The 27,140-nt window shown below is 35.0% G+C and overlaps 1 protein-coding gene across 3 annotated transcripts in view; it reads left to right on the forward strand.

Annotated features, from left to right (window-relative positions):
• VPS13A (vacuolar protein sorting 13 homolog A) overlaps positions 1-27,140 on the forward strand; it is a 267,298-nt gene that overhangs the window by 129,120 nt on the left and 111,038 nt on the right. For all 3 annotated transcript variants that reach the window (XM_032427535.1, XM_032427534.1, XM_032427536.1), the window contains exons 27-35: positions 2,425-2,504; positions 3,938-3,997; positions 4,202-4,355; positions 5,075-5,191; positions 5,271-5,374; positions 13,655-13,822; positions 15,190-15,494; positions 23,148-23,295; positions 26,297-26,447. In XM_032427535.1, the coding sequence (XP_032283426.1) occupies positions 2,425-2,504; positions 3,938-3,997; positions 4,202-4,355; positions 5,075-5,191; positions 5,271-5,374; positions 13,655-13,822; positions 15,190-15,494; positions 23,148-23,295; positions 26,297-26,447 (1,287 nt within the window). The remainder of the gene's footprint in view (positions 1-2,424; positions 2,505-3,937; positions 3,998-4,201; positions 4,356-5,074; positions 5,192-5,270; positions 5,375-13,654; positions 13,823-15,189; positions 15,495-23,147; positions 23,296-26,296; positions 26,448-27,140) is intronic.

The raw sequence follows: 27,140 nt of genomic DNA on the forward strand, positions 1-27,140 counted from the left end.
TACAGTCCTTGTATTTCTGTGGTTATCAGTTGTAATGTCTCCTTTCTCATGGCTGATTTTATTTGAGCCCTTTTTTTTTTTTCTTGGTGAATCTAGCTAAAGGTTTGTGCATTTTGCTTATCTTTGAAAGGAACCAGTTATTAGTTGTATTGATCTTTTCAATTTTTTTTTCTAGTCTCTGTTTCCTTTATTTTCTGATATTTTATTTCTTTCTAATTTGGGGTTTCATTTGTTCTTTTTCTAGTTCCTTCAGGTATAAACTTAGTTGTTTATTTGAGTTTTTTCTTGTTTCAAGAGGCAGGCATTTATTGCTGTGCTCTGACCTCTTAGAAATACTTTTGCTGCATTTCATAAATTTTGTTATATTGTATTTATGTTCTCAGTGGTCCTAAGGTATTTTTAAAATTTTTTCTCTTGATTTCTTTTTTGACTTAGTAAAAAATTGTCAATATCTGTAGTAATTCTTTGTTGACCCAAATAGTAAAACTGTCACTGTTTGCTGGAGACGTGATATTATATATAGAAAACCTTAAGGGCTCCACCAAAATGCTGTTTGATCTAATCAGTAAATTCAGTAATGTTGTAGGATAGAAAAATACAAAATTCTTTTGGGTTTCTATACACTATGAGGAGGAGAAGTTAAGAAAACAATCCCATTTGCAGTTCCATCAAAAAAAGTAAAATGCATAAGAATAAATTTGAGGTGAAAGACCTGTATAGTGAAAACTATAAGACAGTGATAAAAAAAAAAAAAATTAAGACAAATAAATGGAAAGGTAGTCTATGCTGATGGATTAGAATAATTAACATGATTAAAGTGTTCGTATTATCCAGAGCAAATCTACAAATTCAATGCAATCCCTATCAAAATTCCAATGACATTTTTCACAGAAATAGAAAAAACACTTCTAAATTTGTATGTCCCCACAAAACACCCCACATACCCAAAGCAGTTTTGTGAAAGAAAAAACTGGAGGCATCATGTTCCCTGATATCAAAATATATTACAAATTTTCCTATGCTACTGATATAAAATAAAACATTATGGTACCAATATAAAAACAGACCCATTGATCAGTGGAACCAAAAACAGTCTAGAAGCAAACCCATTCACATATGGTCAATTACTTTTGGCAAAGGAGTCAAGAATATAAAATGAGGAAAGGATAGTTTCTTTAATAAATGGTGCTAGGAAAACTGGGCAGCCATACTCAAAAGAATGAGACTGAACTATGACTACTATCTTACACCATCCACAAAAATTAAGATGGATTAAAGGCTTGAATGGAAGACCTGAAACCATAAAACTTCTGGAAGAAAATATAGGCAGTAAGTGCCTTTACATTAGTCTTGTGTTGATTATTTGGATCTGACTCCCAGGGCAAAGACAAAATTAAACAAGTAGGACTACATTAAACCAAAAATCTTCTGCACAGCTAAGGAAGCCATCATCCAATTGAAAAGTTAACCTACTCAGTGGGAGAAGATACATGCAAATCATAAGTCTGATCAGTGGTTAATACCCAAAATATATAAAGAATTCCTATAACTCAATAGCAGAAAACCAAGTGAATAGCATAGTTTCTTATAAATGATCAGTAAATAGTTTTGTGGATAAATAAATGTGTGAGAAAAGTCAGGACCTTTTTAAGGTTTGAAATGCAAGTAGCATCTGAAGTAGAAAGCTGGCTGAATAGCTAATAAACTTTTAAATCTGGAAGATTCTTTGGAATATGTTGCATTTTTCCTCAAAAGTATTATGATTGGTTTGTAGTCCTTTCTCCCACTATCTAGATACTGATTTTGAATAGTCATAAGTAATTTGGTGGTGATAGTTTTAAAGCCCTTATACAAAATACTGTTTTACAGCAGTTTTCCTACTATTTTCTTGAGTTTTGATCAGAATCAAGAATACAAGTAGTAAAGACTAATTATATGGCAATGGGGTTTATTCTACTCTAAACTAATATACAGAAAAACTTAGTTTCTCATCACATACCTGATCTGTCTTCTCAAAAATAATAGGTTTTCAGAGAGTCTGATGATTTTCTTTTTAGGTATTTCTGTGGCTCAAGGCCACAATGCCCTTCATGTCTACTCATTGCTCATAATAATTACTCTGTTTTTTCTTTAACTGATTGCTACTTTTTTTTTTTTTTTTTTAACCTTCCTATCTAAGTTTAGAAGGGTAAGATTGTTTCACATTGTGGCATAGGAGATGGGAAGGGAATTGTGGGGAGAAATTACAGCTTAAGAGTTTATAATAAAGGAGGAGGGACCTGATTTGGGTAAGGTAGGATCCAAGGCCCAGAACTGATTCAGGAAATTCTTCTTTTCCAGTTATATTTTATTATTGTTGCTGATATTTATTTTCCGTTATTTTTTTTTTTTATATGAAAGAGTAATTTAAAAACTCTTTTTTAGATGCAAACAAGAAACCAATTTATTTGATTACAACACTGGATAATACGATGGAAGATCTGCTAACATTGGAATATGTGAAGGTAAGTGCTTTGTATGCTTGCTGTGACTAATGTTGTAATCGATTTTTGTAAGTTTAGTTAGATTCAGCTTAATCTTCATTTTAATGTGTTTCCTAAAACTCCTGAAACTTTAAGGTTTGCTTATTTTGTCATCCTTTGTTAGTTTTAATTTATAAACAATATAGGAAAATAATAGGCCTCTGTTCTGAGTAGAACTGACATGAAGTTTTGAGTTTTTTCCCTCCATCAGATAACCCCCCCCAAAAAACCCAAACCTTTTTTTTTTTTTTTTTTTTTTTTGAAGTTTTTTTTTTTTTGTGGGAGAGAGGGGGGGCATGGATTGGGGGGGGGGGGGGGGGAGAGGGGTGAAAAGAGAAGGAGAGATAATCTCAAGCAGACTCCCTCTGAGCATGGAGCCCAACACTGGTCTTGATCTCATGACCCTGAGATCATGACCTGAGCCGAAATCAAGAGTTGGAGGCTTAACCGCCTGAGCCACCCAGGCGCCCCAAAACCCAAACCTTTTAATCTTGATGGAATTTATTATGGCATATGATACGAGATGAGGCTTTCATTTGATTACCCACTGTTATCTGAAGTTACCTCATTTTCCTGGTTTCAATGACTCTATTCCTTTTCTATTGACTTAACGGTACTCATTTCGTCATTTGTTAGGTTTTTCTATGTACTAGGGTCTAGTTAAGATTTATTCCATGTTTTCATTGACCTATTTTTATGTAAGTGCCACATTAATTTAATAATTACTTTATCATAGGGGCGCCTTGGTGGCACAGTCAGTTGAGCTTCCCACTCTTGGTTTCCCCTCTGGTTATGATCTCAGGGTTGTGGGATCAAGCCCTACCTCAGGCTCTCTGCTCAGCATGGAGTCTGCTTGGGTTTCTCTCTCCCTCTACCTCTGTCCCTCCCCCCTACACTTGTGCACTCTGTCTCTGTCTCTGTCTCTCTCTCTCTAAAATAAATATATAATAATAAAATCTTAAAAAAATAGGGGCGCTTAGGTGATGTAGCTGGGTAAGTGTTGGACTCTTGGTTTCAGCTCAGGTCATGTTCTCAGTGAGGATTCTTCTAAAGTTTCTTTCTTATTCTCCCTCTGCACTTTCCCACCCTCATACATGCTCTCTCTAAAATAAATAAATATTTTAAAAAATGCTTTATCATAATAACAATGCCGAAAGAGTATTTTATCGCTTTTAAGACCATTTTTACTATTATTGATGTAGATATTTTAGAGTTTTTGTTGTTTATGCATTTAATAGCTTTTATATGACAGAAGCATTCTAGACCTAAAGATAATGCACAGTATTTGGACACTTGATAGACAATTCTGTTGCATAGAGGAAGAATTAGGAAGGCCCTTATGAAGTTGCAATTGGATATACTATATGTCTTCCTAAAATAGTCAAACAGATTTGCTTTTTTTTCTCTTTGGATAGGCTGAAAAGAATCTACCCAACTTGAAAAGTACTTATAACAATGCTATGCAACTGATTAAGGTATGAGTGAATAATAATTTAATTTAGGTACTGTATTTCTAAGTAAATATATTATGAAAACTGTTTTATAACTGGAACTGTATGATCCTTGATAAAAATGGAATATTATAAATATTATATTATAATTCACAAACCATAGTGCCTTATGCTGAGCAGCGAACAAATATTTATTGACCTATTACTAAAATCAGCTTTGTTCTTTAGGTGAATTTTTCCTCTTTGGATATTCATTTACATACTGAAGCACTTCTGAATACAATAAATTATTTTAGTAATATACTTCCACAATTGGAAGAAAAACCAGCCGCAGTGTCTGTTGCAGAGACTGAAGACAAAGGAGAGGTCGTTAAAAAAATGCGTATGTTTAAAATTCAGCTTCTAAGTTTTTTTACCATGTGGATCAATAATAAATTAGCTTTTGCTTTATTATTCATGCATAATATTGGCTTCAGAATTCTATTGCCTAGATTAATATTTAGAAAGATTATTATATACCAGGTAAATTTTAGAAAATGATACTTAAAGTAATTACCAGTTAAGAAAATGTGGCTTTTATTTATCATATTATTCTTTTTAGTCAGATATTATACAGTGCTAGTGTTTGATTTGGATTAAAATTAATGCATTTAATATCATAATCTTAGATTAGAAAAATAGAACTAAGAAAATTTGAATCATTTCAGTGTTTTTTAATTAAGTACTTTTTAAGCAATGAAAAGTTGCAGGTTTGACAGTGAGAAGTATTACCTTGTGATCATTGTGTCTCAAATGATTTCTGATTTTACAACTATAATTTTTTAGTTTCAAATGTTAGTCTCATCTAGGAACCATTTTTTGTTGTGTCTGATTTGTTTGGCTTTGTGTTCATTAGGTTTGATTGGTTTTTTTTTGTTTTGTTTTTGTTTTTTTTAGAATTCCTAATTAAGTGGGGATATCTAGCTTGCTTTCAGTGGAATGGCAAATCAGATTTTCCTCTAGTATTATCATTAATTTTTCTTATACTTCAGTTACTTTATAAGGGCAGTGAGGTGACTACTAAACTTTTTCCTTATGTTTTACAATTTTTTTTTTTTGCAGCTTTAAAACTATCCAAGAACGAAGATATTATTACCTTGCAGATTTTAGCAGAATTATCTTGTTTACAGATCTTTATTCAAGATCAGAAACGTAACATTGCTGAAATTAAGATCGAAGGTAATAAAATTTCAGGAAAAATTAATTCACAACTATTAAATGAAAGAAAAGCCATTTAATCATCCTTGTATTCCCTTAGGGCTTGATTCTGAGATCATTATGAGGCCTGCTGCAACTGAAATAAATGCAAAGCTAAGGAATATAATTGTTTTGGATTCTGATAAGACAGCTGTATACAAAAAGGTATGAATTTGTTTATGTTACTTAATAGTATCTCATTAAATATGCTTGTCCTTAAACATTGGTCATAGGTATAAATTAGGTGTCAGAATTTAGCAATGTGGGTTGGGCGCCTGGGTGGCTCAGTTGGTTAAGCGACTGCCTTCGGCTCAGGTCATGATCCTGGAGTCCCGGGATCGAGTCCCACATCGGGCTCCCTGCTCAGCGGGGGGTCTGCTTCTCCCTCTGACCCTCCTCCCTCTCATGCTCTCTGTCTCTCATTCTCTCTCTCAAATAAATAAATAAAATCTTCAAAAAAAAAAAAAAAAAGAATTTAGCAATGTGGAAGGGTTTATTAAGTGGAAGGGTTTTGGAGTTAGGCATAACTGGGTTTGTATCTTAGCTCTGTTCCTTAGCAGTTGAGTGACCTAAACTAAAATTCTGTTTCTTTATTTGTAAAATGGGGATTAAATATCTCATAAATAAGTTTACATAATGCTCCTGAAACATAGTTGGGGGCTGAGGAGGGGCAGTTAGTAAATACCTTTCTCATTTTGTTTTCTTTTTGTTCTTCCCTTCAAATACTATGAACCTTGTGATGCATTTCAGATTTCAAGAGCAGAGGGTATGAAGTCAGATTGAACAGATGAGATTATTTTTTAAGTTTATTTTCATGGGTGCCCACTGTGGTATAGCTGTTCACAATGTTAACAGAGGCCTTTGAACTGGGTAGCTAGTGGTCAAAGGGACAGGTATTAGTACTGGATGTAAGACGGTAAGGTTCTTGGTTCAGATACTGTTGTAGAGTTGGGCAGGTAATTTTAGAACAGCGGAGCCTCTAGGTGAGATGGTATATTTAAGAGAATGAAGAGAATATCAGGTAGTAGGATCAGAAAAGGCTGAGGTACTTCTGGAGTCACAAAGTCAGAGTTTGGAGTGTGAAAGGAAATAAGTGAATACACTTAGCCAATAAAACCGATGAGATACAGGGATGACCTGATTTTTATGTTAAATAAAAATCCTTACTCTTTATATTTTCTTCTTACGGCTTACTAGCGTGAGATAAAAAGAGTGCCATAGCATCAAATGTGTGTAGTCCACAGTAATAAGGAACAAGAAATTTTCTGGAATCCATGATTTAATGTGCTTCTATTGCTTTTATTTAAGAAAAAAACAAAGTACTAAAGCATTTAAGAAGTAGATTATCCATTTTATTTGCCCTGTCTGGGAAGTAAAGCTCACATAAATAAGTCCATCTACTAAAAGTCATACAAGTAGTTAGTAATGGAACTGATAATGCAACCGAAGGCATTTACTTTTTTCTCCTTATTTTTATTACTAATGCATCTATAAGGTTAAAAAAAAAATCAATTTACAAAAAGCTACAAAATGAAAAGTTTCTTACTTCGGTCTTATTGGCCAATCCCCATTTCCCTCTCCCTACTCCTTGACTTTGATTCTAGTGTACATAATTTTTTATATATTTTTTTAAAGATTTTATTTATTTATTTTAGAGAGTGCATGTGGGGGTGGGGAGGAGAGGCTGGGGAACAGAAGGGGAGGGAAAGGGAAAGGGAGAGAATCCCATGCAGACTTCATGCTGAGCACAGAGTCCAATGTGGGGCTCAATCTCATGACCCAGAGATTATGACCTGAGCTGAAACCAAGAGTCTGATGCTTCACCAACTGAGCCACCCAGATGTCTCTCCAATGTACATGATTTTTAAACAAACTGCCTTGGTTCGGTAACTCTCCACATGTCAAGGAATTGGACAACATTTTGCCCCAGCCCAAAGCTTCCTAATTACTGTGCCATGACAGACTGTTGTGCCCTGAATGGGTTTTGGGCATAATAATGTATTTAGCCCCCTCAGCTTTTTTGGGAAATTGGGTAAAGGATACCTAGAGTTCTCCGACTATTTGAATCTGCCCTGAAGCATCATCCTCTATTTACCTAGAACCATTGTACAGATAATTGTTATTTATGTGTGTTATAAATAATATAGAAAAACATAGAATCTGAGGATTCTAGCTGATCTAACATTCTTATGGAATAAGATCTCATTGTAAATTAGTTTCTTATATCTTTTTTATAGAAGTGTTTTAAAAGTGAATGTTTACAAAGATTACCCACTTATTAATGTTTGTTAATTCTGGGTGATATGTATGTATTTCTGATTATTGGAGTTTGGACAGATAGATGTAACAGTAGATGATCAGGCACTGATACAGTAATTTTATGGCCTAAAAAATTGAGAATAAAGGTTATTTTTTTTCTCATAGGCCGATCAGTTTCCTTTGAGAAAAGTACTATAAATATAAGCCTGATAGTCTAGATTCTAGGAGCTAGAATGGTTGAAGAATGTTGGAGACCTCACCTTTCAATTTACAGATTTTTACTAAAAGTGCACATTTTTCAGTTTTATTTATCCGTTTCCTGCACATGGTATCTCCTATGCCATATCCTCTCTACTCTAAACTCTGTCTTAAGCAAATTTCTTTTCTTCTCTTGGGCTTTAGTGGGGGGGGGGGGTAGTCACAGGGTCACTCAGGTGACTTGTGGAAAATAGTCTGTTATTTTATTAGCAATATTTAGAATATTACAGTCAACAAAAGATGCAAAGTCCCTCTCCTGGGGTAAATAATAAAAAATGTTATTAGGGAGTGATAAGTGCTTTGAAAACCAGTAAAGTAGGATAATATGATAGTGATTCTGATATTGTCTTAGGATTATCAGGAAATCCCTTTCTGAACATTTGAGTGAAATCTGAATCAATTGTAGATGTGGAAAGAGCATTCCAGGTAGAGGAAATAGCAGCTCGGGTTTGTGGCAGAAAGGTACTTGGCATATTTGGGAGGCCATAAAGGGCCTCAGTAACCATTATATAGAATTCTTTCCTGGTTTCTTTTCTCCTTTTTAAATCCAGGTTTACTTTACATTTAGTAAAATTTACCCTTGTTAGGGCATAGTTCCTGGAGTTTTGTTGAACACCTACAACTGCCTATAACTGTGTAACTTCCGACACCTTTAAGGATAATAGATTTGATCTCTCACCTCCCAGAAGTTACTCCTGCCCTTTGTAGTTACCCCTTCTCCCCACCCTAGCACTAGGAGTCTGTTTTTTGTCCCTGTAGTTTGCCATTTCCAGAACATTAAATAAATGGAATACTGCAGTATGTACCTTTTGAGTCTGATTCTTTCTTAGCATATGCAATTTTAATTTTTGTCTTTTTTTTTTTTTTTGACCCAGTCTGACTAGAGATTCATCAATTTTATTAATCTTTTCAAAGAACCAGCTTTGGGTTCAGTTCATTGTTCTTTGTTTTAAATTTCATTTATTTCTCCTCTTTATTTTCTACCTTCAGCTTGCTTTGGATTTAATTTCTTCTTTTCCTAGTTTCTTAAGGTAGAAGCTTAGATTATTGATTTGAGATCTTATTTTCTAATACAGGCATTTACTGCTATAAATTTTCCTTTAAGCACTGCTTTAGTTGTATCCTATAAATTTTGATATGTTTATTTTTATTCAGTTCAAAATATTTTCTAATTTCTCTTATAACTTTATCTTTTACCCATGGTTTATTTAGAAGTTTGTTGTTTAACCTCCAAATATTTTGAGATGTTTTTCAGATTTCTTTCTGTTACTGATTTCCAGTTTAAATCTGTTGTAAGAGAAGAAACTTTTTTAGTTCTTTTAAACATGTTAGTGTTTGTTTTATGGGCCATAAAACGTGAATGCTCCAAGTACACTTGAAATTATTGTGTATATCTGGGTGTCACTGGGTTGCATGTTCCATAAATGTCAGAACATGTAGGTTGGTTGATAGGATTCTTCAAGCTATTGATCTTCTGTTTATTAGTTCTGTTGATTATCAAGGAAGGATTGTTGAAGTTTCAACTGTGGATTTTTCTCTTTTTCCTTTCACTTACCTCAATTTTTGCTTCATATGTTGAGAGATCTCATATATAGAACTTTATACTTTCAGGGTGAAGTGACCCTTTTGTGATTATGGAGCATCTCTCTGTGTCCTTGGTAACTGCCCTTATTCTGAAGTCTGCTTTGGTAGTAATATAGCCACTCCAGATTTCTTTGATTAGCGTTTGCATGGTATATCTTTTTCTATCCTTTCGCTTTTAATCTGTCTTTATATTTAAAGTGGGTTTCTCAGAGGCAGCATGTATTTCAATCTTGCTTCTTTATCCAGTCTGACAATCTCTTACTTTTAATTGATGTCTGGGCCATTTAAAAAAATCCAATTATTGACATGGTTGGTTTGAAATTTGCTCTCTCTCTAATTGTTTTCTATTTTCTGGTTGTTTTGTTCTATTTGTTATATTGCCTCCCCTCATTTAACCTAATTTTGGATTGTTTATCATTGATTTTATGATTTCCCTTGGGTTTTACAATACATATTTTTAATCACAGTCTACCTTGTAATAATGTTTTACCACTTCATGTATAATATATCTTATAATACTATCAGTTCCTAATTTTTATCTTCCATGACATTATTGTACTATGTTTTATTTTTGTGTAAACTGAAAATCCATAATACATATGTACTGATTTTGGTTTAGTCAATTTTCTTTAGAGAAATTAATTTTTTTTAAAAAAGATCTTTTATATTTAAGTTTACTCTAGCCATCACTGGAACTAATTTCTTCATGTAGGTTCAAATTTCTGTCAATTTTGTTTCTCCTTGAAGAACTTTATCATTTCTTACAATGCAAGTCGGCTGGTACTGGATTCTCTCAGCTTTTTGGGGGAAGGAGGGATGAGAACTGGAAAAAAAACCAAAAAACCAAAAAAACAATTTTATTTCACTTTCATTTTCTGTTTGAAATTTTTGCTGGGTATAGGATTTTGTGTTGATAGGGCTTTTTTCCTCCCATTTCAAACTCTTATTAAAGATGTGGCTGCATTAGTCTTTCTTATACATGGTTTTGACAAGAATTTTGTAATATTATCTCTTTCCTTTGTACATATTTCTCATTTTTATATGCCTGCTTTCAGGATTTGTGTATGGTGTGTCTAGGTGTATGTAAGTATATTATAATATTTATTCTTTTTGGGGTTTTCTGAGCTTCTTGCATTTGTCTACATTATTTTTCATTATCTTTTCAAATAGTTCTTTTGCCTCTTTTTCCTCCCCCCTCCTTTTCCTTTTCCATTCCTTCCTTGTTCTTACTCCTCTTGGATTCCAAAAATTCTTACTAGGTTCTTGTTAGGCATTGTCCCACAACCTTTGATTCATCTGTTCAGTGTTTTCCCCATTTTTTTCCTCCTGTTTCAGTTTGGATAATTTCTATTAAGCTGTTCTTAAGTTCACTGATTTTTATCCTTGGCTCTGTTGAACCCACGTATTAACCCATAGAAGATTTCTACATCTCTGTTACCAAGTTTTTTTTTTTTTTAATCTTAAATATATTCTTGATTCTTCTTTCTCTTTCTTTGCTGATATTCATCTGTTCATGCATATTTTCCACCTTTTCTACTAGAAGCATTTACTGTATTAATCATAGGAACTTAAACTTCACTGCCTGAAAGTTCCAACATGTGTGTTACAGGCAGGCCTGGTTCTGTTGATTTCTTTGTCATTTGTTGGGTTTTCTTTTTCCTTGCTTTTTGCGGTGTATCTTAGTTACTGATTGAATGTGAGAGATCATGTATGGGACACATACTGAAATGAATAGTATTTATGTCTGATAATGGGTACTTTTTCTGCTAGGCTATTAGCATGGAGGTTGAGACAATTTAATGGAGAGCTGAGCTGGGTTTGAGTTTTCTTGTTTAATATGATTGCCTTAATTACACCACTACTTCAGATTCCTTCAGCTGTATTTTGTGCTTAGGATGGGGGACTTTGTTCCTGGAATGCTGCTCCATGCTATGCATTTGGTCTTCCCTCTACTTCCATACCTTAGGAGTTTCTCTTTCTGTACTCTTGACTCTTTCTTTGATGATAGTTTACTGCTGCTTTTTCATCAGTGCTTGCCTGCTTGATGGTGAGTATTTTGTTGTGGGGGAGGTGTTTTGGGTAGGCTTGTCAGTTGTCCTAGTCCTGTTTCAGTCCTAGCCATACCTGTTCCTTTAGGCATTTGTGGGGTGCCTGGGTGGCTCAGTCAGTGAAGCATCCGACTCTTGATTTCAGCTTAGGTCATGATCTCAGGGTCCTAAAATGGAGCCGTGTGTCAGGCTCCACACTCAGCAGGGAGTCTGCTTCTCTCTCCCTCTACCGTCCCCCTGCTTGCATGCGCTCTTTCTCTAAAATAAATAAATCTTTAAAAAAAAAATAGGGCATTCTTGATGAATCTGTCCCTCTTTTCCATGGTATCTGACTCATATCTTTGTAGTTCCTATGTGGGAGAGAATATTCTTCCCTGCCCTAGGAGAAGGTGACCTAGAATGGTGTGGCCCCTAGAAGATTTTTCCCCATGAGTGTAGGAGTTTTCTTTTATCCTAGCCCCTTAGGTGTAGTATCTTCACCTGTTCCCGAGGCAACCAAGTATTGCTTTTCTCCTAGGGTTTTTTGTTTTGTTTTAAGATTTATTTATTTATGTAGAGTGTGTGTGAATGGGGGGGAGGGGCGGGGGAGAAGGAGAGAATTCTTAAGCAGACTCCCCACTGAGTGCAGAGCCCTAGGCAGGGCTGGATCTCTGGATCCTGAAATCATGACTCGAGCCAAAACCCAGGTGTCGTACGCTAACTGACTGAGCCACCCAGGTGCCCCTCTCCTAGTTTCTTAAGGTTTTGTTTTGAGAAGAGAATAATCCTGGTGGTCCTTTGGCCCTTTTTGTAGTGAAGACTTCTCCCTCTTCCAGGGTCATAACCAAGGAAAGCTTTCTCTCATCTTCTAGGGCCCTTTTTGCAGTGAAGACTTCTCCATCTTCCAGGGTCATAACCAAGGAAAGCTTTCTCTCATCTTCTACTCTGCCCCCAGTATTTCTCATAAGCTCCCAGCAGAGAGCTCCCAGTGAAGTCCTTGCAACTGGGAGTGAACTCCTCTTGGATTTGTGGCTGCCAGAGATTCTATATCTCACATTAGTCCATAGTCCACCTTTACCATTTTAGCTGAATTCTTATCTAGCTTGTATGGTACCTGGCATCTCTTTCTTCTTCCCCTTAACACAGGTGAGCTGGTGCTTGTATTCTGTCTCTCCTGAAGGTACTTTTTTTATCCTTAGATTTTAGGCTGCTTGGTTGGTTGTAGCCTCAAATTTATAATGGTTTTTAAGAAAAGTTATGATTTTATAGTTTATCCGGTTCTTTGTTGTTGTTGTGGTTGCTGTTAAGGTTTGGAATGGGCCTCTGCCTAGCATTCTACATCTGAGACAGAAGCAGAATTCCTGTAGACTTTTTTCAACCTCATCTTGCACCTCAGCCTTCAGAGCTCCTTAATTTCTTTGGTTCCTTAGGTTTTCTTTGTTCCATGTTGGAATTCATTTGCTTGTTGATGGCTCTTCAGCTTTCTGCCTTCTAGCATTTAGGAGGGTCAAGAAAGCTATAAATCAATGAAATTAGTTCATGATATGTCCATCTTCCAAAATATTTTTGACATTTCACATGTGCTGTTGTTTCTACCATTTTTCACTAGTATTGCAGAGCTTGAGATTTCAAACTGCTTTAGGTAAGTCTTGTTCAGCAGTTGAGCTGACCCTTCACAAACTAGTAAGAGAAGTATAGTGATAGATTTTTGAAAAATCTGGAAAACCTATTCACATATTTCAAATCAAGAGAAGTAGGTTTCATTAAGTTGCAGAGGTACAGTGTTTTTCAAACTTTTTGCAGTGAACAAATAACAACATTCATATGGCAACTCTCATTATACAAGTATACTCACTAAATGAAAATACATGGTCTGATCATTTTTCTTCAGTTTTCTCCATTAAAAAAAAATGTTGGGCCAGACCTACTAAACTAATTTCATGACCCACAAAGGAAGCTGCCATCACCAATTTGAAAAACCTTGCAGTGTAGGTTCTGATAAAGGTGTTAGAGGACACCTGCGTGGCTCAGTCGGTTGAGCGACCAATTCTTGATCTCAGCTCAGATCTCACTCTCAGAGTTGTGAGTCCGGGCCCTGCGTTGGGCTCTGTGCTGGGCTCTGCGCTGGGCGTGGGGCCTATGTTAAAACAAAAGAAACAAAAAAACAGTGTTAGAATTACTGCTTTATTTGTACTTGGCTTGACTACTTAGAAGATTTTCCAAATATGTGTGTATGTTTCATTATTTTGTGCTTTAATTTTGTACTGAAAGCACATTTTAAAAATGGATTCTGACAGTTAACTTTTCCCTCATTAAGGCTGTTTACATCACTGGAAAAGAAGTTTTTAGCTTCAAAGTGATTTCTTTTGTGGATGCAACTGCTGGTTCTGCATACACCGATATGAATGTGGTTGACATTCAAATTAATTTAACTGTTGGCTGCATTGAAGTAGTTTTTGTCACAAAATTTCTTTATTCTATATTGGTAAGTATGTTTATCAAATTTTTTATTTTTTCCTACTATAGTTGGAAATTGCCGGGTGTCAGACATATTGGTAAAGAGCAAAAATTCCTTGCTTTTTTTTTTTTTCCTGATTTTTCATAATTTTCTGGGTATCCTTTATCATAACTGAAATGCATAGTGTGTTATTTATATAAAATCATTTTTGTATAGGAATAGTCCAGTTAATTCAAACATGCATACTAATGTATTAAATGTACGTTATATACCATATATAGGATTTGTTATATATATCAATTGAATTCTTTATATGTAATTGGTTTAAGTCTTTGTTTTACCTGACTTAAAATTATAATTAAAAATACTAAATATATAATAGAAGTTTGTTTTGGTCTCATGTAATCATTATGGAAATTATAGTTTCTATTGTATATTATAACTGTAATCATCTGGGGCTTTAAAGAGTTTAAAATTAATCTTTGTATGATCCTGCCATAAGGTGTTTGAGTCCTTTTTCTCCTTTTCATTGTTTTTTTCCCTGTGTTTTTCCCTTGCTGTCAGCTGATAATTTTTTCCTGTGAGTGTCCTACCTGTCTCTATGACTTCAGTATTCACTTTTTAAAAAAAATGTTGTCTCTAAATTTTGGTGTATAAACTAGATAATCAGTTGATTCTAAATAAATAATATTGCTGTTTTTGTGATCTTTTAAATTGAGGTTACAATGCAATTTTTTCTATAGCCATAAATTTTTTTCATACACAAATAGTAAAGATGAACAAGCATCCCTGGTCTAATTTTTATTTGTTCTGATTTATTTTTATAAATAAAAATCATTATGTCCCTAAGCCCTGCCTTTCACTCAAAAATTACTGAAAATAAATTGTTTTGAAACATGAAGTACAATTTTAAAATTAAGTATAATTCTAGATATATTTTATGTTACTGAAGTATTTTTTAGAGTTCAGAATTAAACTTTAGAGTTCTTGACAAACATATTTTACTATTTTTTCAGTTACTTTTTATCTTACAAACATAAATAAGCTGTCTGTCCATTGAGGCTCTATAGGGAAATATAGTATGCTTCCTTAGCCATTAGGAAAAGTGAGATAATAAAGGGAAGGAGTTGCCAGTGAAACCTTGCAATATCCGCATGTTGCTCTGTTCCAGGGACAAGATTTTTGTTTTTTCACTGTGTTTCTGTATCCTCGTGTTTCTCAACTTTTATTGCAGAAAATTGAGATTTAATATGGACAACCAGACTTTGAATAAAGAATGCTTGGTTGTACCAAGAAAAAATTTTTCTCATGGAGGTGAAATCAAAACTATCAAGATACATTTAACAATCATTAATTAATGGTAACCGTAAGAATATAATTCTGTTATCTTTTAGGCTTTTATAGATAATTTTCAAGCGGCTAAACAAGCCTTGGCTGAGGCTACTGTTCAGGCAGCAGGAATGGCTGCTACTGGTGTAAAAGAATTGGCACAGAGGAGTTCTAGAATGGCGTTGGATGTTAACATCAAAGCCCCAGTGGTGGTCATCCCACAGTCTCCAGTTTCTGAAAATGTTTTTGTTGCTGATTTTGGACTAATTACAATGACAAACACATTCCATATAATAACAGAGAGCCAGAGCAACCCCCCACCCGTTATTGATTTGATAACAATAAGATTGAGTGAAATGCGACTATACAGGTAAGCTTTTTTTAAGTACATTTGTGGAGAATGCAATCGTTTTCAAACTTTTTACATTAAAGGTTTTGGTATCCTGAGTGTTCTATCTACAGGGAGATTTTATCTTATATAACTACTGAATTTTGAGATTTTTTTCTTCCCCAGGGTTTTTGGCAAGATCTATTATACTCTTCCAGTTCTTTGAAAACCTAGATGGTATTTGAAAATCACTCCTTAGGTAATTAGAAACACTGTACAATTATATTATCTGAGGATGTATATTTGTGCTTATTTGTAGTTCTTTGTAAATTACAAGGTTAAGAAAAAAGTGAGAATTTCTGATATAATACATTTACTCACTTTGTAAATACAGCATTGCTCAAACTACTCTATCAGCTTCGTGCTGTGGATCTGATGCTCTAATTTAAAACAAAATAAAACACAGTAGAATACAATCATATGCAATCATTGGGCATAGGATTATAAATTAGGAGAATAAGTGAATCTCCTAATACAAATTAGGAGAATAAGAGAATAAGTGAATAGTTCCAGAACTACTTAACTGTGTTTCCATGCTATTTCTAATCACCTGTTCTAGATTTAGCACTCTCTTTCTTTTCTGACTTGGATCCGTCTCTATTTATACCACTCACTTGCCCTCTTCTTCCCCCGTCATTTTTCTTTGATCTCATTTTCCTTGTCTCATTCCCCTTATTTTGCTACCTCTACTTCTCTTTGACCTCTGGCTGGTCTGGCTCCCTCCAGCCCTTCTTTCTTTATTTTTTTAATTTTTAATTTTAATTTTAATTTTAGTTTATTTTTAATTTTTAAGTAAGCTCTATGCCCAACATGGGGCTCAAACTCATGACCCTTAGATCAAGAGTCACATGCTCTACCGGGTGAGCCAGCCAGGTTCCCCTGGCCCTTATTTCTATTAGTTGAATATTTTTAAGGCAGCTATATTGAGAAATAATCGGTATGTAATAAATTGCGTATCTTTAAAGTATACGGTTTGAAAAGTTTTGACATGGATACATATGTGACAGTTTGTGTACAATTGTAGTATTTCTTAAATGTTTGGTAGAATTCGCCATTGAAGCCATTTGGGCCTGGAATTTGCTTGTGGGAGATTTTCAACTGCAATTTCCATTTCTTTAATAAACTCAGGACTATTAAAATTATTTTTTTTCTTAAGTGATCTTTAATTTTTTCGCAAGAAATTTGTCCATTTCATCTCAGTTGTAAAATTTTATGGCATAAAGTTGTCCATAATACTCCTGTTATTCATTAATATCTGTAGTGTTATCCCCATTATTCTTGATATTTATAATTTTATGTCATTTTACTAATCTTAATGAACTACCTTTTGATTTTCTCTTTTTCATTGATTTCTTCTCTGATATTTATTATTTTTTTCTGCTTACTTTGGGTTTAATTTTGCTCCTTTTGTAGGTATCTTTTGGTGGTAGCTAAGATTACCGCTTTGAACATATCTAATGTAGACACTTAGTGTTAAAATTTCAGAGTTCCTCTCTATAGCTCTTCTCTCTGGCATTTTACCCTATGAACTTAGCTGCCTTGTTCTTTTTGGACTCTCAGCTCTGTCTTCTCAACTTGGTGGACTTTGCCGGTCTTTTCCTGGCTTACCCCTCCCTTTGCCCTGGCCTGTAAATTATCTCAAAACAATGAAAGTTGGGGCAATCCTAGGGCTTACCTTGTTTTTTTTACCACCTCTCAGAAATGACAGTTGCCTGATGTTCTATGTCTTGAAAACCACTTCTTAGTGTTTTTTATGTGGGTTTTTTTGGTGAGGGGGAGTTGTTTCAGGCAGGATGGTAAGCTTGGTTCACATTATTTCATCTTGGATGGAAGGAGAAATTTTCATCAATTGAGTATTTACGTACTTATTAAGCACCTAGTATATCCCAGGTACTGTGCTAGGAAGAAGTTTAATAACAGTCTTTACAAAGGATGAATAAATATTTTTTAGTACCTACCTCATTGTTGAGGTAGGTGTTATTTAATGAATTTACTGAGCTGATGCACAAAACTAGGATCACATTTAGATTTTGGAGGGGTTGTAGAAAACCAGGTGAAAAGGAGACAACACTGGAGGTTGAAAGAATGGTTTACTAACTACTGGAGTGATTCGCATATGAATTATATGTAATGCTGTCTAGGGTAGGGAAGTGAGGTAGTGGAGAACTAACCAGTAAAGAGAAATTTAAAAGTAGAATTTATAGTCAGAGATTGTTGAATGGATGTTAGGATTCAAAGAGAGAAGTTAAATTTGACTTTGGGTTGCAGGTTTGTAAAATTCAGTATTTGGTAATAATGCAGTTCACGGAGATAAGACAGAGCAATGCAGAAAAAAACCGTTGAGTAGAGACATTGAGTTCTCTATTGGGCAAAATAACTTGGAAGTTGTTGTCTGACTTTGATATGGAGATATACAGAAAGAGATTGGAAGGCACTTGGACATGTGTGTGGATATTAGAGTGTTTGGACTTCTAGATATGGGAGTCCTTAGTAATATTTAGGTAGTTATTAAAGCCTTTATCACACAGTTTTTAGAGTGGGGCATACGGGACAGAATGCTCACAAATGCCAATATGTAAGGAACATACATTTCTCAAAAGAGACTAAGAAAGAGCAGGCAGAGAGATAGGGGGCAATCCGGGGGGGTTGTTAAGACAATGTTGAGGACTCTGTTGATATTGTTAACCATGAATTAATAGTACATGATATTTTTTTTATGTAACACTTGATATTTGGTGTTAGATTCAGGCAAGACTGAATTTTTAACAAGCAGGTGTGACTCAAGGTAGTGAAACAGGATTGTTAAATATTGAGATTGTTAAATATCCATCATGTTGATGGATAATGGAGATGGAAGAAATCAGACAAGAGGGTACTGATAGAGTAAAAGAATGTAGAGAGGGGTTTATAAACTGGAGATTCATCAATCTCAAAGTCTTCAAAAATAAACACTGACTAGTTGTTGATTGATTAAAGCAAGAAATAGAAGGTGGTAAACCTGGTTGATATTATGCTTAAAGGGATAGGAGTGAAAGTTGGGGAGTATCATTGCAAATTAAAGAAAATGATTTCTATATCTCTTAACCTTGAGATTGATAGGGTGCTGGAGAAAAATTGGCCTCTATTTAATAGAGCTCCATGGAAAGCCAGGTTTCAGTTTAAGGTAATACATTTAGTGAAGACATTGGAAAAAGTAGAATGATTTGTTCAGCCAAGTCCAGATAATTCAAAAATCATAGGAAAATAGTGGGTGAGAGACTTCTATTTTAATAATAGACTAAAGAGTAACAATTTAAACTTTAGATGGTTCATTAACTTTTTAAACTGTATGAAAGTCTAAATTTACTAAAAAAGATTATATATCTATAATCACATCTTGCCTTATTTCAAGAAATGGTAGATGTAAACTAGGTGTGAGCCTATATTACAAACAGATTGTTTTGAAAAGAGTTCGCTAAATATCTCTAGAGCATTAAAAATATTATTTTTATGTCCAAAAATGAGTTAACTTTTTACTGAAGAAAAACTTAAAATGGTATTTGGATGAACAGAAAAGATTGCTGACAATATGACCACCCAAAGGTAAGTACTATTAATAATTTGGTGTGTTTTTTCTCGTTCATTATTTCTGCACATATGTTTAAGTTGAGTAAAATAAGAATTATATTGTATATTTTGGATCATAAATTCATTTTTTCCCTTAACAGTATGCTACATTTTTCCATGTTATTTTGAGTTCAACATTTTTTTTTCTAAATATTTCATTTTATTCTACAGGTTTTTAAAAATTCATTTGCCTGGTGTTAGAAAGTTAATTTGATCCTAGGTTCTTTTGCTATTATAAATAACACTATAGTGATTGATATAATTGTTCATCAATACTTATATGACATTCTACTCATGTCTTTAGGATAATTCATTTCCTACAGATGAATTTCTAGAAATAGAATTACTCAGTTATAGAGTATAACCCAATTTCCCCTGAAATAATTTTAAAATTATTGATTGATATTTGGAAATTCAGTTTGGTTACAGCTTCAGAGTAAAGCACATAAAGACAAATAAGTATTTCATATTTGTGACCACCTCTATTGAAATCTTTTTGTTGCAAAGCTATTAATTGCAATGTAAAATTTTAAAAAGACATTTACAGTATTTCTATGAGGAAAATTGTAAAACTTAACCAATGACCAGAAAGAAATCTTGAATAAATGTGGAGAGAATATTTTCCTAGACCTAATAATATAGAGGTGTCCCCTCCCATGGCAGACCAGTGCAAACCTTGCTGGCACCACACAGTCTGCCCCCGCATTCTCTGGTGGACCTTCCCCCTCCAACATGCCCTTGGCAGGAGTCCATCCAAAGAGGTGGTACAGGCCTGGCAGTGTGCAGGCAGTACCAGCCAGCACCATTCCAAAGTGACTCCTACAACAGGGTGAAGGGACATAACCACACACAGCGGTTCACCCATGGCCTCAACAGTAGGCTGGGCGCAGACATCTGCTCTGATTGCAGTCCCACCCACTAACAAAAGCTTCTCAGGGACAACACAGGGAGAGGCATCTGTAGTTCATCGCTACCACTGCTCTGGCAAACACCTGGTCTGACCCAAGTCAGTAGGTGGCCCCAGACTGGACTACTAACAACACAGGGACCAAACTCTGCCCACAACAGGCAAAGAGAGCCACCTCAGGCAACAGGACTGAAGGCAAATTCAGCTCAGTCAGAGTAGGGTGCACATAACACCTAGAGGATACTCCTGAAGCACCACATTCTGGTGAACAAAGAACATTGCACTGTAGAATGCTACAGGACTTCTTCATAAGGCCACAACTTTCAAGAGCAGGAGACATAGCTGATTTTTCTAACACATGGAAACAGACACAGAGTTAGACAAAATGAGGAGATGGAGGAATATGTCCCAGATGAAAGAACAGGACAAAATCACAGCAAGAGAGCTAAACAAAATGGAGATAATATACCTGACAGAGAATTTAAAGTAATGGTCATAAAGATACTCACTGGACTTGAGAAAAGAGGGGAGGACTTCAGTGAGAGCCTCAACAAAGAGAAAGAAGACATAACAGAACCAGTCAGAAGTTAATAACTCAATAACTGAAGTTTAAAATACATGAGAGGGAATAAATAGACTAGAGGAAGCAGAAAGATGGATCAGCGACCTGGGGGACAGAGCAATGGAAAGCAATCAAGCAACCAGAGAAAGAGAAAAGAATAATAAAAAAACGAAAGTAGATTAAGGGAACTCAGCAACACCATGAAGTGTAATAACACTCACACCATTGGGATCCCAGAAGGGGAAGAGAGAAAAGGTGGCAGAATATTTGAAGAAATAATAGGCGAAACCTTACCAAACCTGGGGAAGAAAACAGAAATCCAGATCCAGGAAGCAGAGAGAGCCTCCAACAAAACCATCCCAAAAAGGTCCACACCAAGATACATAGTAATTAAAATGGGGAAAAAGTAGTGATAGCATCTTAAAAGCAGCAAGAGAAAAGAGTTACATACAAGGGAAACAAAAGCAAAAATAGACTATTGGGACTGCAGCAAAATAAAAATCTGCCCAGGAAAGTAAATAACCAACAAAGCAAAAAGACAACTTAGTGAATGGGAGAAGATATTTGCAAATGATATATCTGGTAAAGGGTTATTATCCAAAATATATAAAGAACTTACACAACTCAACACACACACACTTACACAACTCAACACACACACACACACACACTAGTTTAAAAAATTGGCCGAAGAGATGAACAGACATTTTTCCAAAGAAGATATCCAGGTGGCCCCAGATACATGAAAAAATGCCCAACATTACTCATTATCAGGGAAATGAAAATCAAAACCACATTGAGATATAATCGCACACCTGTCAGAATGGTTAGAATCAAAAACACAAGGCAACAGGTGTTGGTAAGGATGTGGAGAAAAAGGAACTCTTGTGCACTGTAGGTAGGAATGCAAACTGGTGCGACCACTGTGAAAAACAGTATGGAGGTTTGTCAAAAAATTAAAAAATTACCATATGATCCATTAATTGCACTACTGGGTATTTACCCAAATGTGAAAAACAAATATGAAAAGATATATGCACTCCTGTGTTTATTGCAGCATTATTTATTATAGCCAAATTATGGAATTATAGAAAATTATTGAAATCTTGCCATTTGCAACAAAATGGATGGATCTGGAGGGTATAATGCCAAGTGAAATAAGTCATTCAGAAGACAAATATATAGGATTTCACTCGTGTGTAGTTTAAGGAACAAATGAACAAACTAAAAATAAACATAAAAAACAGACTCTTCACTATAGAGAACAAACTGTTGGTTACCAGAAGGGAGGTAGGTGGGGAGATGGGGGAAATAGGTGAAAGGGATTACGAATGCACCTATCTTGATGAACACTGAGTAATGTGTAGAATTGTTGAATCAGTATATTGTACACCTGAAACTAATAATAACACTCTATGTTAATTATACTGGAATTTAAAAAATTAAAAATTTTAAAAATAAAAAAATAAAATATTCTTTATAGGCCTTTTAGATTTCCTAACTTATTCCCATTAAGTGGAGATTGCAAGCATGCATGCATTTAATTCATAAAATGGTATGATACTAGGCATTCTGAGAGATCTCTGATGACTCCCATATTTCTCTCCACTTGAGTAAGTGAATCTAAAATTCTGCAGTCGTAGCTTCATACATACCCTAGTTGAAGCATTTGGAATTTGCCACTAGTTAAAATGTAAGTACATTATTAGGAGTACCACTTTGAAGTTGTCACTTGAACATACAGTGAGAGGCTTCTGTGGTCACATTATCACTTGAAATGCATTCAGTAATCTACTGTTTTCATTATTCTGGAGCATCATTCCTACCCTTATGAATATTTGGAAAGGCAAATATGGTTCAACTTAATATGAAATTTCCCATATTCAACTGCTTTTCATCCACAGAAGTAGACATTATATATGGTCTAACTTTGCTATCAAGTTAAGGGGATATGTGGTATTCTCCATACCTAAGTGAGTGAATTAAGTTGTTTTTATAATGAGGTGTCATCTATAATGTATGTTTTCCAATTATATAGAGATAGTTCTCATTTAAGGGTTACTATCCCAACTTACATATTTTTGGCATTTTTTTTAACATATTGCAAAATCTTATTCTAAAGATTGATTTCTTTATAATATGGATAACTTGAGCTCAGAGAAAGTTACCTAAATTCACAGTGGGGTGGAATATCTCTCATTTTGACTTGGGAGGCTGGGTAGATTTTATTTTTCTTTAAATACAAAAATTATTGGGGCGCCTGGGTGGCTCAGTCGTTAAGCGTCTGCCTTTGGCTCAGGTCATGATCCCAGGGTCCTGGGATCGAGCCCTGCATCGGGCTCCCTGCTCCGCGGGAAGCCTGCTTCTCCCTCTCCCACTCCCTCTGCTTGTATTCCCTCTCTCACTGTGTCTCTCTCTGTCAAATAAATAAATAAAATCTTTAAAAAAAAAAAATAAATACAAAAATTACTGATTTTTACTATTTGTATATAGAAGGATAAATTAAAATTTTTTTACTATGAGTGTATATGAAACAAAACAATTTTATTTCTACTTACAGGACTCAATTTATTGATGATGCATACCAGGAAGTACTAGATCTGCTATTGCCATTAAATCTTGAGGTGATTGTTGAGCGAAATTTATCTTGGGAGTGGTACCAGGAAGTTCCTTGTTTTAATGTAAATGCTCAGCTAAAGCCCATGGAGGTAACTTTTTGATTTCTGTTTCTGCTTGTTGATTTCTGTTTCGTTGGTTAAAAATATTGCTTGGGAACATAAGATATTTTGGTGTAGATGTTACATATTGATCAGCTCTGTCAAAATTGAAATAGTAGCTATATTAACTTAGAATTCATTGAATGTTCTCCATTCATTCAGCAAACATTTAAATGGCTTCTCTGTGTTAGGTCCAATGTTATATATGGAGAGACAGTGGCAAAGAAGCTATGGCATTATCTCTGGCTTCATGGAATCTAACCAGTCTAATGCAAGGGTTAGCAGTCATGGTGTCAGAGGTGTGATAGACTATAAAAAAGTACATAGGCATGTAATTAAAGTAGTTATAAATTGTGGTAAATTCCATACAGGAAGCAAATATCAGATCTGATAAGTAGTCCGTTGGATATATTAATTTAGAACTTAGTGGAGAGGGCTAGGCTAGAAATAATAATGTGAAAGTCATCAGCATCTAGATGGTATTTAAAGCCATGACAATATGTGAAATAACCTAGAGAAGGTCCTAGAAGAAATGGAAGAGGTTGACGATGAAAATGGCAAATGGGTCAGTTCCCTATGCATCACTTTACCTAGCTATTGCTTGATCCTGCTTCACAGAACTCTGATGTAACTGCAGAATTTCCTGTCTTCCCTTTGACTGCATGGAAGTCAAAACTGTATCACATGCTTTGCTCAAGTGATAGTAGCACATACTCTGTCTGGAAGGTTACTTTAAGAAGCCTACTCAGCAAATCCTCTTCCCTCCTCCCACCCCCAGTTTCCTTTCTGTTTCTCTCCCCCCAAAAAAATGTATTCAAAAAGAGAAAACGATCATTTTTAAAGGTTTCAGATTTTAAAATTCAGAAATACATTTAGATTTTAAAACATGATCATCTCAACTGAAAATCCTTAAGTTCTTAGTGTATAAGATCATATTAGACTCCCTAACTTGTAAATGGAAAGTATCTTCTTTATTTTTTTTTAAGATTTTATTTATTTATGAGAGAGAGAGACAGAGCACAAGCGCACAAGTGGAGGTCGGAGGCAGAAGGAAAGGGAGAAGCAGACTCCCTGCTGAGCAGGGAGCCTGGTGCAGGGGCTCGATCCCAGGACCCCCAGGATCATGACCTGAGCCAAAGGCAGACACTTAACCAACTGAGCCACCCAGGTGCCCCAGAAAGTATCTTCCTAAGATAAAAATTGAAGTCTCTCCATATTTTAAGACAACTGATAGAAACTTTTAAAACATAGGCAGCACGTTTTACCCAGCATACTGCACAGATCCTCTCCTTAGTAGGCCCAGGTCTTAGGCAGATCTCTGTGGGGCAGCAGGGACACCATTTTGCTCCCCTCTTCTCCAGGAATAATGCTTGCAGCATGTTCAGGTGATATTGCAGACCATCTGTAAAAGGGCTGGCTGCCTTCCAGGGCAGATGAAATTGGGTCTTTCACTGTCCTGATCCACCTGAATTGTCAGCAGGTATGGACCTGGGTCCACATATTTGACCCCTCCTGGATCAGGGAGAGATTGGAATTAGTTACTCTAATGCATCTAGACTAAGTGCTGCATCTTGTGATTTCTGACTTGTCAGACATTTGGGAGTAGCAGGATAGCCTGTCCTGACATGTAGGAGCCATGAATCAGCAGTCCTGGGATCCTTATAGTTCTTGCAACTTCCTGGACCGAGCTGTTGGCAAGACTGAAGAGTGATCATTAATATCAATATTTGGGGGGCATTCAGTATACATGTACTAATTGAAAGAAATGGTTTAGACATGGTTGTAATATTTAACTTCAGCTTGTTAATTTATATGAACATACTATTTTTGTAATACCAGATACATAATAAACACAAGGTGTCATGAGTAAGTGAAAACACTGGATTAGTATATCATCTTTGAAATATAGTCAAAAGGAATCCTGGTACAAATAAAACTCATTTTGTGGGATTAAAATTATTTCCTTGAGATGATTAAAACATATCAATTTAAAACTCATAGTTTTGTTTTGTTTTGTTTTTTGTTTCACTGTATTTTAGTTCTCCAGAGAAACATAGTCAATAGGATGTGTGTATTTGTGTGTGTGTGTGTATACACACACTTGGTCTGGATACAGTAGACTGACTTCTTGATGACTCAGTTTTAGCGTCTCCCTGACACTGAGGATGAGGTTCAGGAGAGGTTAAAAATGTGGTCTCCTGAGGCAGGCTGCAACAGCTGTTAACTACTTGAGTGGATCATGAAGAACCAATTTCATCCTAGTTGGTGTGCCCCAGAAGGTGGCTGGGTATTTGTAGATGGTCTGTGCATCCTGTATGTATTCTATATACATATCATATATGTAACATCTTGAATAATACTGGACCAAATATGTAGATCCTATGGTCTAGGCAAGTTGACATAGAATTAACCATCATAGCTTTCGATATAGTTCTTATGTTGGTGATTTTAGGCTAAATTCACAACACATGGGGTTTTGAGTTAGTGCATGAGTTTAAGTGAATTTAAGTCTCAGCTTCTTATACAGTTAAATCTCAGCTTCTTATACAATCAGGATATATTCTTTATACCTAGGACTCTTTGAGGTCCAAACTAAAAAATAATTCATATAAAACACATTGTGAATTATTTTTCATGATGCAAATCAATATTTTTGAGTAATTTGTATTTGTAAATTGAGGTGCTTAGTAAGTAAAAAAATGCAAAGTAGATAAATGAAAGTTCATTTTAAAGGTTTTAAATTATTAGATTAATTGATATGTTCATAAAAAAACTTATTCATAGTTTCATTGGTATTGACATCTAATTTCTGTATTTTGCAAAGTACTAAGATATTCATTTAGGAAACTGAATATCCTATTAGTAGAAATATCTAATGCATTAAAAAATTGGTTTGTAGAGGACTGAAATGAAACACTTGCTTTTCAGAGTAAGAGAATTTCTAACTACATAAAGTAATAATGTTAAAATAAGCAAATCTTTCTTTTCACAGTTCATTCTTAGTCAAGAAGATATAACAACTATTTTTAAAACATTGTATAGCAATATATGGTACGAAGAAGGTGGTGGTGCCTCATCTGCAGGAGTAAAAGATCAGAGTAGTGTTAATAGTGGAGCTACTAATGCTTCACACCATTTAGAAGGTATGTGCTTAACCTCAAATTAGCCTTCCCCTCTCCATCCCTAATCCCACGTTTCTTCCTCCCTCCTTTCCATTCTCTAGTTTTGAGTTTTTTGAAAATAAGATTTATAGATCTTTTATAATTAGCTAATCCAATCTGGGTATCTCTAAATTGTCTTTTATTAGGCATTCTGTTGATTTTTTTTTCCGTTGAATCAAAATTCCTAGTTGTATTGTGACAAAATTCCTTCGTATTTATTCTTGTTATCCCAAATGCCCTATACATCCTTATTTTCAATTTTTCTCCCCATTCCCCTCTCTAATTCCTAGTGCAGCATATATCCCAGATGGAATATTTTATATTAGAAGTATCAAAATATTAAGGATGTCAAGAAAGAATGATCATTAGTAAATGATGAATTTCAACAAGTATCTGGAGTGTGGAATCTGACTGGGTTCTAAATTAAGCACCAGCACATAAGAGAGAATTGGGTCACTTAAGCCTGCTGGGAGGACTGTGCTTCACAAGAATAGAGTTCTCATTCTGGCATTTTGGGGGATCCTCAAACCTACTTACCTCCAAATGAAACCTATTAGTCTTCCAGACCCACTCTTGCAAAGCCCTGAGATAACACACACCTTTTCCAGTCAGGGAGAATCCTACCACTAAAACAACCCTATGCTTATAACATTATAGGAAACTCTATTCTTACTG

The sequence above is a fragment of the Phoca vitulina genome, unplaced genomic scaffold (assembly GCF_004348235.1).
Source record: "Phoca vitulina isolate PV1807 unplaced genomic scaffold, GSC_HSeal_1.0 scaffold37, whole genome shotgun sequence".
Taxonomy (NCBI): domain Eukaryota; kingdom Metazoa; phylum Chordata; class Mammalia; order Carnivora; family Phocidae; genus Phoca; species Phoca vitulina.